The sequence below is a fragment of the Erinaceus europaeus genome, chromosome 12 (assembly GCF_950295315.1).
Source record: "Erinaceus europaeus chromosome 12, mEriEur2.1, whole genome shotgun sequence".
NCBI classification, from domain to species: domain Eukaryota; kingdom Metazoa; phylum Chordata; class Mammalia; order Eulipotyphla; family Erinaceidae; genus Erinaceus; species Erinaceus europaeus.
This window is the reverse complement of record NC_080173.1, coordinates 67083437-67098137: the sequence shown is the minus strand read 5'-3', so window position 1 is coordinate 67098137 and position 14701 is coordinate 67083437. Positions and strand designations below refer to the sequence as shown.

At 37.6% G+C, this 14701-nt stretch overlaps 1 protein-coding gene across 12 annotated transcripts in view; it reads left to right on the top strand.

Annotated features, from left to right (window-relative positions):
- The window catches only part of BCAS3 (BCAS3 microtubule associated cell migration factor), a 654611-nt gene that overhangs the window by 189450 nt on the left and 450460 nt on the right, over positions 1-14701 (top strand). For all 12 annotated transcript variants that reach the window (XM_060203882.1, XM_060203884.1, XM_060203878.1 and 9 more), the window contains exon 14: positions 244-377. In XM_060203882.1, the coding sequence (XP_060059865.1) occupies positions 244-377 (134 nt within the window). The remainder of the gene's footprint in view (positions 1-243; positions 378-14701) is intronic.

Genomic DNA, 14701 nt, shown 5'->3' with positions numbered 1-14701 from the left:
GGTTCTATGCCAGGAAATGTAGAATAACCAAAAAACTGGGTTCTTCCGCATTGTGACCTGTGTGCTCAACCATGTATACCACCACCCAGATCCTAGTTTTTTATTGTGTAAAATTTCTTATCTTTTGAGATTTTTGCTTTGGTAATATCTTAAAGCATGTTAAGTTCTTGGTGAATTTTTTGGTCTACATACATAGTCATTCTTATTTTCATCCCTCCCCTTTATTCCGTGTGTATCCTTCAGGAATGCTTTTAGTCACAACAGATACCCTTGGTCATGACTTCCATGTCTTCCAAATTCTGACGCATCCTTGGTCCTCCTCACAAAGTGCTGTTCATCATCTCTATACTCTTCACCGGGGCGAAACCGAAGCCAAAGTAAGTTGCATATTTCACTGGATTTTTTTGTGTGTGTAATATGATATATAAATTTTCTGGCTTTTATATGAAATTGGAGCTTAATGATAAAGTGTGAAAACATATTATTCTCAGTGGGTATGATATAGAGTGGGTAAGATAATAAAGAAATTGTGTTTGTATGTCACCATATGAATAATATCCACTGCTATGCTTTTGTCAGTTTACAGTGATTATTGAAAATCAACTATGCATAGCCATTTCAACTGTGGACATAGTGACATTACATTGGTATAATAAAACCATTCCTAGTGGGAAATAAACAAGCACTGCAAATAAAAGATACTCTTTTTTTATTCTGTTTTTTACAACTATTTTTTATTTATTTATATATAAATAAGGAGAAGAAAGAGAAAGGGAACCAGACATCTCTCTGGTACATGCACTGCTAGGGATCAATGCAGGATCTTGTACTTGAGAGTCCAGTGCTTTATCTACTGTGCCATCTCTTGGACTGTGACATTCTTCTTTTTTTTTTTTATAAATATTTATTTATTTTCCTTTTTGTGCCCCTTGTTGTTTTTTTATTGTTGTTATAGCTATTATTGTAGTTGATGTCGTCGTTGTTGGATAGGACAGAGAGAAATGGAGAAAGGAGGGGAAGACACAGAGCGAGAGAGAGAGAGAGAGACCTGTAGACCTGCTTCACCGCCTGTGAAGCGACTCCCCTGAAGGTGGGGAGCCGGGGGCTTGAACCAGGATCCTTACTCCAGTCTTTGCGCTTTGCACCACTTGTGCTTAACCCACTGCGTTACCGCCCAACTCCCCAGACTGTGATATTCTTCTTTTTTTTTTTTTCCTCCAGGGTTATTGCTGGGCTCGGTGCCTGCACCATCAATCCACTGCTCCTAGAGGCCATTTTCCCCCCTTTTGTTGCCCTTGTTGTTGTAGCCTCATTGTGGTTATTATTATTGCCATTGTTGATGTTGTTCGCTGTTGGATAGGACAGAGAGAAATAAGAGAGAGGAGGGGAAGACAGCCCCTGACTATGATATTATTAAGGAGTCAGTCTTTAACATTAACCTGTACATTGCTATGTGTGTATATGCATATCCATATATATACAGTTGACCGAGCATTTGTGTTAGGCAGCATGCTGAGTGGTTTAAATTTTAATGTAATTTGACAGCAAAAGAGATATTATATGAATGACTTAAAACCCCAAATCTGCTTTGTTTCACAGGGCTTGTGGTTATGCATTTTCCAGTTTACTGACGTATACTTTAATCTGAGTAGTATCTCATTGATCTAACAGAATTTATTGAGTAGTCTATCATTTCCCAACCTCTAGAAATATCATTTATTATAAGTGTCTGTTTAAAATTATAAAAACAGACTGTAAGAAAGGAAAATCTCTTAAATATATGGAAATTCATGAGTTTATAATGATATGTTTTTTAGATTTTTTAATATTTATTTCCTTTTTGTTGCCTCTGTTTTTATTGTTGTTGTAGTTATTATTATTGTTGATGTCGTTGTTGGATAGGACAGAGAGAAATGGAGAAAGGAGGGGAAGACAGAGAGGGGGAGAGAAAGATAGACACCTGCAGACCTGCTTCACCACCTGTGAAGCAAACCCCCTATAGGTAGGGAGCCAGGGGCTCGAACCAGGATCCTTATGCTGGTCCTTGTGCTTTGCGCCACGAGCACTTAACCCACTGCACTACCGCCCAATAATCTGTATCATTTATAGATGTTTGGAAATTTTTCTAATAAAAAGTGCAAAGTAAAAACACTTCACTTATGTTAATTTTTAAACTCATGTAACATGATCGTACATTAAATGAAATTGTATTTTGATATAATTTATACCTTTTAAATACAGAAAATTTACACCTAGGAGTCATCACATTTAAAATAATTAATTATTTAGATAATTTTTATTAGAGCACTATTAAATTCTGTTGTATGGTGGTACCAGGGATTGAATTTGGGACATCCCGTGCTCTAGGCATGAAATCCCATTATATTACTGATGATGTTGTTTTCCCAGCCCTAAATTATCAACTAGTTATTGCTATGGCTTAGCAAAAATATTGGTTATTTTATATAATATTTGTGTCTTAACTTGCTAGACTCCATCGGAAGTTCAGATAGGTTTATTATTACATTGTTTTCAATTTGGTAAAGATAACTTATTTTTTAAAAATCATCATAGCTTTTAACTTGGTTCATTTTAAAAAATATTTATTTATTTATCCCCCCCTTTTTTTTTCTTTGCCTCCAGTTACTGGGGCTTAATGCTGGCACTACAGATTCCCCATAGCCATTCTCTATTTCTTTCTTTCTCCCTTTCTTTCTTTCTTTCTTTCTTTCTTTCTTTCTTTCTTTCTTTCTTTCTTTCCCCCCCTCTCTCTCTCTCTTTCTTTCTTTCTTTCTTTTTTTCTTTCTCTCTTTCTTTGTTCCCCTCCATTTTATTATATAGGACAGAGAGAAGTTGAGAGAGGATGGGGAGACAGAGAGAGGGAGAGAAAGATAGATAGCTGCAGACCTGCTTCTTACTCATGAAGTGGACCCCTGCAGATGGGGCTAAAACCTGGTTCCTTGCATTAGACAATATGTGCACTTAACCTAGTGTGCTATCACCTTCCCCCTTATTTATCTGTGCATTCATTCATTCACTCATTGGATAGAGACAGAGAATCTGAAATTGAAGGGAGAATAGAGCGGGAGAGAGAAAGAGAGACACCTGCAGCATTTCTTTACAACTTGCCAAGCTTACCCCTCCCAACGTTGGGGGTGAGGGGCTAGAACCTTGGTCCTTGTGGACTGTAAAATGTTTGAGAACACCACTCACTACCTGGCCCCAACTTGGTTTCTTATTATAGTGACTTCATTAATAATGTCTTCTTTTGAAAAGATGCTTGCATTATTCTTTTTATTTATTTAATTTTTTGCTTGCATTATTCTTTTTTCTTTTATTTATTTTTTATTCTATTTTTTCTTTCTTTTTAAATTTTTCTTTATTTTTCTTTATTTTTCTTTTGATTCAGAGAGAGAGACACACACACACACACAGAGAAACACCAGAGCACTGCTCAGCTCTGGCTTATGGTGGTGCAGTGGACTGAACCTGGGACTTAAGAGCCTCAGGCATGAGAGTCTGTTTGCATAACCATTATGCTGTCTCGCTCTCCCCCGCTTGCATTATTCTAATACCCTTTTTTTCTTCATTAATATCATACTATTTTTATTACTGTAACCTTGTAATTTCAAATTAGAAAGCATGGTGTTTTCACTTTTGTTCTTCTTTCTCAGGAATTGTTTATCTCTTTTGGGTCTTTTGTGGTCCCATACAAAATGTAGTTTTGTATTATTATAGGCTGAGGAGACAGTGCAATGGTTATGCAAAAGACTTTCATGCCTTAGGCTCTGAAGTCTCAGGTTCAGCACCCCCCACCCCACCCCACCCGACTACTGTAAGACAGAACTAAACAGTGTGTTTGGTCTTTCTGTGTCTTTCTCTCTCATTAATATATATATATATGTTTAAATGCCATTATAATTCTTATGGTGTTTACATAGAATTTGTAGATTGCTTTGGGTAGGATGGACATTATAACAGTACTCTTTTATTTCATGAGCATGATATATTTTTCCATTTGTTGGTGTATTCATTTTTCTTTTTAATCTATGTTTTATAGTTTTCAGTGCAGAGATCTTTCACCTTATTGACTAGTCCTATGTAACAGGAAGTTATAAAAATTACCACTAGAAAATATGAATTTTTTTTGGTATATTTGCACTTTTTATGATTTTTTTTAAAATTTATTAAAAGAAAACACTGACAAAACTATAGGATAAGAGGGGTACAACGCCACACAATTCACACCATCAGAACCCTAATAGCTTTCCTCTTCTTTAACCCTCTGGGAGTATGGACCCAAGGTCATTGTGGGATGCAGAAGGTGGAAGGTCTGGCTTCTGTCATTGCTTCTCAGCTGAACATGGGCATCGGCAGGTTGATCCATACTACCAGCCTGCCCCTCTCTTTCCCTAGTGGGGCTCTGGGAAAGCGGAGCTCCAGGACACATTGGTGGGGTTGTCTGTCCAGGGAAGTCTGGTCAGCATCATGGTAGCATCTGGAACCTGGTAACTGAAAAGAGAGTTAACATATAAAGCTAAACAAGTTGTTGACTAATCCTGGACCTAAAGGCTGGAATAGTGCAGATGAAGAGTTGGTGTGTCTCTGTTTTGTTAGATAGCTAGTAGGCCTATTTTAGTTATATTCCAAAGGGCCCGTGACTATACTAGTTATTTTATTTTATTTTATTTTATTTTATTTTATTTTATTTTATTTTATTTTATTTTATTTTATTTTACACTTTTGTACTTCAAGAAGCTGGGAATTTCTAAGTACCAAACATAAGAACATAGGCAATTCAACTTATGCCTTAAAATTTATTTTTATAAGCTTCTATTGTCAGTACTTTTGAAGTGATATATAAAATCTAACACTGATGATGAAAATTGTGTGGCACATCATCTGTCTCTACATTTTGAGCACTTGAGAATCATGTCATTCTGGATTCTTCCAAGAACTCTGAAGGTACTTTAATCAGGCTAGGGAAAAAAATCAAGTACATGAATCTAATTATGCTGAATTTAGTTGTTTTGTGATGTATGACTGGGGATATCCTGTGCATCTGACTGTAATTTTCCTCACAAAGCACACATGTAGTTCGAAAAATAGTTCTTATTTTTTAACAGTAAAGTCATTTGTAGTAAAAATTTCATAATATGTATTAATATGCTTCTCAAAGGTCTTACTCAGGCAGAAAAAAAAGTCTTTTTTTTTTTAAATTTAGCTTGCTAATTTTGATAAATGACAAACTTTGTTTCGAAACATCTGTGCATTAGGCATCTATTATTTACTTTATGACCGCAGTCTTGCAAAAGTCGTGTGGTCAAAGAATCTAGCTTTTTAACATTACTACTGGGTCATATAAAAAGTATTATTTTGGAGAGCCAATGTGTTCCAAATATTGCTAGACTGTGCTTATTTAAATTTTTTTACTGAAATTTTTGTATTTACTAAACCTGATAATTGAATATGTAACATTATGGTCATAACTTTTATCAGTTAATCCCTGACACCCAATTTTACTGACATAATTGTTATAACATAAATTTCATTATTTAAATGTTAAGCTGTTTTCTTTGCAACTATCTACTTTCAAAACATTTTCACCATGTTTTGAAACTCTTTTCAAAAGAGTTTTGAAACAACTCTTAAACCTCTTACCCATTAGCAATGACTCACCATTACCCATAACTGCAGTTTCCATATATACCTAATACTGCTTAGTAATTTATAACCAAAGTCACCTACTTTCCTTAAGTTTCAGTTTGCTCACCTGTAAAATGGGACCATTAGCTATTTCAGAGAGTATGTCCAAGAAATAACAGAGATAGTATATGGAAAATGCTTTGTAAAACCTCTGGAACCTTAAACTAGAAATACAATATTGGCATCTTTCCTTTTGGCAATATAGAGTAAGAACTGGGTTTACTTTTCTACAGAAAGAAATAAGGAGCAGACAGTAGTATTTATTTATTTATTTATTTATTGCCTCCAGGGTTATTGCTGGGGCTCAGTGCCTACACTACATATCTACTGCTCCTGGAAGCCATTTTCCCCTTTTTTTGTTGCCCTCGATGTTGCTATTATTATTATTGTTGTTGCTGTTGTTGTTGGATAGGACAGAGATAAATTGGAGAAGAGGGGAAGACAGAGGGGGAAGAGAAAGGTCGACACCTGCAAACCTGCTTCACTGCTTGTGAAGCGACTCCCCTGCAGGTGGTGAGCCGGGGCTTGAACTGGGATCCTTATGTTATTAGTTCTTGCACTTTGCGCCATGGGTGCTTACCCCTCTGTGCTACTGCCCAACACCTGACAGTTTTCTTTCTTTCCTTACTATTTTTCAATTTTGGGGGGACAATCGTGCTCATTTATTTAGTGTCTGTGACTGCTTTCACATACTGCTTACCAAGTCTAAAATATTACTATACAGTCTTTAGAAGAAAAACCTGCCAACACCCAGTTCAAAAGTTTGGTCCTCAAACTGCCTTAGCCAAAAATTAAGAATCTCAACTACCAAGAAATGACAGTGTTTTGCTTCCCAGACTACTCTAGACAATGTATATTAGCCTGTGAAGAATGGTAGCTGCAATTCTTTTTTTTTTTTTTTAAGTGACCTTGCCCAAACTATAATTGATAGAGATAAAGCCTAAAAGTATTGTAAAGCTTTGTGGAGATAGAATGGACTTATTTCAATAGTATATCCTTTTGCACGTTAGCCTTTGCTAATGGTAGCTGTGATTCTCTAAAGAAGGGAGAACATGAGAAGAACCTAATCATTGGCCAAACTTTCTGCCTTGAAAAAAATTCTAAATTATGGCATAGACAGGACACATGTCCTGTTTCAGCTCAAACTTGGGAGAATCTCTTTGTTAAGGAGATGTTTTATTTATTTTATTATTTTATTTTTTAATTTATTTATAAACTGGAAACACTGACAAGACCATAGGACAAGAGGGGTACAATTCCTACCACTAGAGCTCCATAACCCATCCCCTTTCCTGATAGCTTTCCTACTTTTTAACCCCGTGGGAGTATGGACCCAGGGTGACCATGGGGTGCAGAAGGTGGAAGGTCTGGCTTCTGTAATTGCTTCCCCGCTGAACATGGGCATTGACAGGTCAAGCCATACTTCAACTTTCCCTAGTCGGGTAGGGCTCTGAGGAAGCGGAGTTCCAGGCCACATTTGTAGGATCATCTGTCCAGAGAAGTCCGTTGGTATCATGGTAGTATATGGAACCTGGTGGCTGAAAGAGAGTTAACATATAAAGTCATACAAATTGTTGATTAATCATGAACCTAAAGGCTGGAATATTGCAGATAAAGACTTGGGGTCTCCATTTTGGAAATAGCTAATACGTCTATTTTAGGTATATTCCAAAGGGCCCATGACTTTATTAGTTTTTGCCTGAGCCTGACATCTGATATGCAGGTGGACCCAGGTTATTATCTGGGAAGATGATGTCATAGCTGGGAAAGGGGCTAGAAAGCTGGATCAGGGAAGAGAGTAGCTCCTAAATATAGGAAAGGTATATAAATATTATGGACTGTAAACCCCATCCATTTGATCTGGGGCCCATAGTAAGCATGGAAGCCTATGTAACCTCTACATTCCTGTAGGTCCAAACTTGCATTCTGTGGTCATCAGTAGGAACATTCCAAGTTGCAATGATTTCAGGACCCATCTTCCTCAGGTGGTAGATAAAGTATGTTATCCAACCTCCCTTCAGAGGATGGAACATTCTCTACCATTGTTGATCCACATTGAGGACAAGGTCTTATGGGGACCCCCAAAGGGGTCCATTATGTTGTTTAAGCAAATGCTTTTATTAATACATGGACACCAAGACCATAGAGCTATCAGTATGGAGTCACAGAAAGATGAAATCTAGAGAGAGCCCCTTTGACTGCTGAAGTAGAAATTTGAGATTATAGAAAGAACCACTATCAAACCAGGAAGGTAGAAGTACAACTGTATTTACATTAAGATGTCCTGATTGTTTATGTAGATTTTCTACAAATTATTTTTGTAGAAAATGTAATGGGTCTTCCAAAGAAAAGTAGGATACTAGGTGATTTTAAGTAAAGTTTTAGGATAGTAAATCAGAATACTAAAAAAGGAAAAAAATTCAGAATATATTCAAGGAACATCACTCCTGAATAGTTCACAGCATACAATTCATTTTATTTTATTTTATTTTATTTTATTTTATTTTATTTTATTTTTACCAGAGCACTGCTCAGTTCTGGCTTATGGTGGTGTGGGGGATTAAACATGGGACTTTGGAGCCTCAGGCACGAGAGTCTCTTTGCATAACCATTATGCTATCTACCTCCAGATATTATTCTGGATGATACCCAAATTCACTACACACTTCTTTCCTATGGTTGTTATAACAAATAAACTTGAGAAAATAACAGACACTATTTCTCTCATACTAGAAAACTTACTATTTTTTCCTTCTTAATGAAAGAGAAACATCCATTAGTTTTTTTTAGAAGATATTTGAAATTTTTAGCCTTCAATAATATTCTAGAGAATCCTTTGAACCTGGTTCATATATAACAAAAAAGATTATACATTCAATTTAGTAAGGGCTTGAGAGCATTTTCCATTTGTATCATCATAAATCTAGCTTATTATAGATTCTCAATTCAGTCTTGCCTGTCTTTATTAACTGTCATCTGTCAAAGTATACAATTAGTTGTGTATTAATGTCATAGTTACTAGTGGATTAAGCACTAACTATACCCTCTTTGGATATACACTGCAATTCACCTTCTTGTCCACCAAATTTAGGATCATTCCATATGCAAAATACTTTTCCCCTCATACCAGCATTCATACAAATTTCAATACATTAGTACAGCATCAACTCTAATTCTAATATCTCTTCAAAATATCATCAATTGAACAGTTTCAAACTCATGGTCTAGCTTACCCAAAAGTAGAGCAGTAAATAGCTCAGCCATAGGTCTTGTGCCTTACCATGTGTGAGGCCCTGGGTTTGAGACTTGCCATCTAGTGGGGGCACCATCTTTACATAGAAACCACCATAGATGGTTTCTCTCCATGGTGTCTCTCACTCTTTTTGCCTCTCTCTGGCTCCCCCTATCGTTTTTTGCCTCCAGGGTTATTGTAGGGGTTCGTACCTACATTACAAATCCACTGCTCCTTGAGGATTTCCCATTTTGTTGTCCTTGTTGTTATTGTTGTCGGATAGGACAAGAGAAATCAAGAGAGAGGAAGACAGAGAGGGGGAGAGAAAGATAGACACTTGTAGACCTGTTTCACCACTTGTGAAGCGACCACCCCCTGCAGGTGGGAAGCTAGGGGCTTGAACCAGGAACCTTATGCTGGACCTTGCAGTTTGTGCCATGTGTGCTTAACTTGCTGTGCTACTGCCCGCCCCTCAAATCTTTTTTTAAAAATATTAATTATTTATTCATTAAATTTATTAAATTTTTTATTCATTTCCCTTTATTTTACCCTTGTTGTTTTATTGTTGTAGTTATTGTTATTGACGTCTTTGTTGTTGGATAGGACACAGAGAAATGGAGAGAGGAGGGGGAGACAGAGAGAGGGAAAGAAAGATAGACACCTGCATACCTGCTTCACCACCTGTGAAGTGACTCCCCTGCAGGTGGGGAGCTGGGGGATTGAACCGGGATCCTCTCACCGGTCCTTGTGCTTTGCGCCACCTGCGCTTAACCCACTGCGCTACTGCCTGACTCCCATCCTTTTTTTTAACCATGCACACTGCTCATCTCTGGATTATGATGGTGCTGGTGATTGAACCTTGGACTTTGGAGCCTTAGGCATGAGTCTTTTTGCATGACTTATGCTGTCTACTCTCGCTCTGACTTCCTATATATTTGAAATAATGAAAAATTTGTACAAGGAGCAGTGGATTCATATATGTGTAAGGTTGTGGAGCTACAAAAAAAGAAGTCTCTTGGTAAGTCTCTCTCAACCGAGGTGAGCATGAGCGGGGAAACTCAGACTTGGCTCTTTCCTTCTTGACTCTCAGGCCCACAGATACCCCAGTACTTCCCTCCATTAACTGCAGGCCACATGGCCACAGATTCACTTATTCAAAGTCACCTTCTGATCACAGAAGAACACACCTTATCACACACTTCATCACACACCTCAGACCCCAGACAAGAGAAATTCCAAACTATATGGCCTTTTGATATTCATCTTCTTTCTGTCTCACCCTACAGGTTTAACCCCTATGCTTCTCTCAAATACCTTTGGATAATTAAGTTGCTTGTGTTATGGAGAATAACTGTCTTGTATCTCATCAATTCCTGTCATACCAGCCCCCTACCATAGGGGCATGCTGACTGTTAAGAAACCTGTAATTTCTGTCATATTTCAACAATAGTTAACTTCATTGCTTTTCTATTTAACTCATGTCCACTTTGCTAATAAACGGACTCTAGGATTCTGGGACTCTAAGGACTCAGATTCTAGATTCACGCTGAGTCCCCTGGTGTCTTTTACTTCGTGTCACCCCTGTCGTGAGCGAGAAAGAACCAGCCCGTTACCTTTCCCCTGGAGGCCACCCCGCTGGAGAAGGAGAGAGACACCCCGAAAATCTAGAACATTAAAGCTGAGACTATATATGATTTATCCTGAGGCAAAAATTTTCTGCATCAGAGTAGATGTAGACGACACAGAAAATGAGGCAGATAAACGGAAAGGAAAAGAAGGTGGAAATCCTCCTTAATTTGATGACATAAATTTTAAAAAATTAAATTAAAATTTTATGACAAACAGACAGATGTGGACCAACCAGAATACCAGTCTGTAGTATTTCTGGGGGTCAAATCCACCGTCCTATGTAGCCAAGGCATGTACTCTACCACTGAGTCACTTCAACCATAAAATACATAAAATTTAATCTCTAAAAGGTAACCAGACACAATGTAGAATTGAATGTGACATTCCATTTCAGTTTCAGTCTCTATTTAATAAATAATAATAATAAATAAATATCTCAAGTTTTAAAATAATTAAGTCACCAGATTTAATGAGAGTTTAACAACACTTTGTGATCATGGAAAATGGGGGGGAAAGCCAAGTTCTGAGCAACTCTGCCAACCATATTGTCCGAACAATTAAAGGACTAGCCCTGACACTTGCCGTGTATTTTTATGATTTTTCAATTGAGATAGCGTATATACTTTGAATAGGTATGAGACTGGATAAGAAGCTCACACTTAGCTGCAGACAAACATTTATTATTGATGAGTTTAGTTGGAAGTCACTGCACTATGGGGATTTTGATGGCCTGATTAGCAAACAGCTTGGTCCCAGTCACTTTCATTAGCAGATGAAACCTCACCTTGTGCATGAATGACCCAGATTATTCAACTAGCAGCTTTGATGTATGCAGTTCATTGCCCTAAAAGAGGGGCACCTGTGATCTGCAGAATGTTTTCCTGATTATGGAAAACCATTCATTGGTCAAGTCACTGGCGACTGCCCGTGTCTGTATAAATGTAACATAGCAAGTTTTAAGTGTATTCTTTAAAGCATGGGCCAGTAAACTTTTTCTGCTGGAGAAAAATTGTGGATATCTTAAATTCTGCATTCTGTATGTTCTTTTTACAGAGCTCTGTGATTATGGGGGATGGTGTACATCCATAGATGATATTAAACAAATGACCAGATCTGACTTCTCAAAGCATAAGTGACAGCTTTCCATTCCCCTGCTGTGCTGATTGGTTCTTACTTCATCTGGTCTTTCATTGATCTTGTTGCGGTTGTACAACTGTAGTAGGCCAGTGGATACCGTCAGATCTCAAGACATCTGTGAATAAAAGGAAGCTTTTTGAACTTATGGTCTATTGACCCTCAGGCATTACTTCAGGCAATAAATACCACTTCAGGTGGTAAATTTGTCATAAGAAAAACACAATGCCTCAATATGGGAAGTCCGGTGTCTTATGCAACAGACTTTTCTGTCGTTGGTTTGAAGGCAACGGTTTGAGGCATACTCTGGACTATCCATTTGACTGGCAAGCCCGGTTGGAACCCCACCATGTTCATCATAAAGTTGAACTTGACACCTTCCAGTCTGGTTTAGTTGTTCAGTTACAGGAACTTAGAAAGGCAAACGCTAGAAGAAGAAGAAGTTGTTGGTTAATAGGAGCTCTCTTGAAAGCGTGTACTTGGCTGCTGGATCAGGCAGATGGCGATGTTGTACTGGGATAATACTTCCCACTAGTTAAGCGGCCATTATTAAAAAAAATTTTTTTTAAGATTTATTTTTTTAATTTAAATCATATGAGAATGGGAGAAAGAGCTTCATATGAAAAAACAGAAACTAGAGCATTACTCTGACACATGAAGCACCAAGGCTGGAACTGGAACCTCAGGCATACAAAATCTGCTTTTTTTCAGCAGAGCTGCACCATCAGCCAGGGTACCCTGCCTTGTAGTCCCCCTCAGCCTTCACCTATTGGATTTCTCTTTCTATTGTATAGCATGGAAAAGAACTGGAAACCTAGTAGGTGCTCTGTTGTGTGCTTGTCCCGCTATCACCTCGGTCTTTATGGCACAGGGTAGCAGTCCTCAGATACTTAGTACACAGTACAGTCATCAAGCCATTAATGCTGTTTGCACATTCATTAAGATAAGCTACAAATATGTTACACCCTCAGGGTTCCTTTAGAGTCTGTTCCCTACTGTGAACGTTATATTAACAACCTGTTCCAGTGACAACTGGCAGATTACTGCTTAATTACCTATCTTGGTACTGTGTAAAGCTAGCCCGCAGATATAATGGGAGAGCCAGGACTGTTGGACTTTTTTTTCTCAACTGTTCAGGTGTTGGTGCTCTGGTGTTGATGCTACTTATGTCCTTCTGCTTCTAACATATAGAAACAATAACCCCTTCTTTCTTCTGCCACTCCCAACACTGCCAAATTCACTCTGTAGTCTTGACATACTTAACCATTCATTCACCTTGTCTACACTTCGGTTCAGGCTGCAGTGACACTGGCTCTGCTGACTGATGTTTGCAAGACATTACATTCACTTTATTTAAATTGATTTTTATTGAAACAATTGTATCATATAATATTATGAGAAGTAGGGGCTGGGAGATAGCTCATCCAGTAGAACCCATACTTTACTCATTCTGTTACTAAGGGAAGCAGCATGGATGACATTGGTGTGGAGCAGCGCTGTGGTATCTCTTCTCTCTGTGTCTAAAATAAAAAGAATGAAATATTTGGCCTGGGAGTCATGGAACCTCACATGGGCAAGGTCGCAACACAGCTGGTAGATGGATAGATGAATGGATGGATGGATAGATAAGACAGATAGCAGACAGATAACCAGGCAGAAAATAGTAAAAAGAGATCACTTTTATACTTTACCTAGTTGTTCCTATGGCAACACTTTGCAAAATTAGGGCATATTACAGTGAGGATATTTGATACTCATACAATTCAGTGATCTTTTTCAGATTTTACCAGGTTTATTTGTACTTATCTATATGTTTAGTTTTATGCAATTTAACCACACACTTAAGTCCCTCTATCTGCTACCACCATTAGATACTGAGTAATTTCCTCATGCTGCCCTTTTAGATAGATAGACCTACTTCCCAGTTTTTGTTGTTGTTTTTTAACATTTGCCTGTACTATTTAAAGCTTTGACTGCTGAATATATTATGTGAACTTAGTTTTCATTTTTCTGGCATTGATGCCTGTATCAGTTGTTTAAGTGGTAATTGCTTGTTACTTAAGCTCATTAAAAAATCCTGGCACTATGTAAAGTGTAAAATATGTAGGAATCTTACCATAGTTATTTAATGAGTAATAAATAAATGTGAAGAATTGATGATAGCTTACAATTAATCAGGACTAACTATGAGGTATAAAGAAAGAAAGAAGGGCTATGGGATAACATCATAGTTATGCAAAAAAAAAAAACAAACAGAATGCCTATGGTAACTAAAGTCCCTAATTCAATCCTTGGCACCACCATCAAGCCAGAGTTGAGAAGTGTTCTGGATAAAACAAAAATAAAGCATTGATTTGGAGAGGGAAGAGGCAGATTGGACAGAGTTATATATGAAGTATCTGTGCTTTAAGTTTTCATTCTAGATAACTTATTCTCAAGCAAACATTTATTTTTATTTAACTTCTTTGGAATAGTCAAATTTGCAATATTTATAAATCAGATTTCTGGAAGTATATGTATAGATTAGAATTAAGGGGATATAGGTGCAGAATGTTTTAAAGCACAAATATATTAGCTTTCTAGAGGCACATTTGGCTTCCTCCTCTTGTTTTGTTTGCCACCGAGTTTACCACTGGGGCTTGGTACTGGCAGTGGCCAGTTTTTCCTGTTTTTTTTTTTTTTTTCCTATTTTCTTTGATAAGACAGAGAAATTGAGAGAGGGTGTGAAAGACAGAGAAGGAAAGAGAAATATAAACATCTGCAGATCTGCTTCACTGCTTCTGAAGTGTCCCTCTTGCAGGTGGGGAACAGGCTGGAACTAGGATCCTTGAATATGGTAATGTGTGTGCTTAACCAGTTGCACCACTTCCTGCTCTGCTTTTTAAAACACATTTTAAAACCAAAGAACTGTTCAACTCTGGCTTTTGGTGGTGCCTGGGATTGAATTGGTGCCTCAGAATGTCAGCATGTGAGTCTTTTTGCATAAACCACTATGCTTTC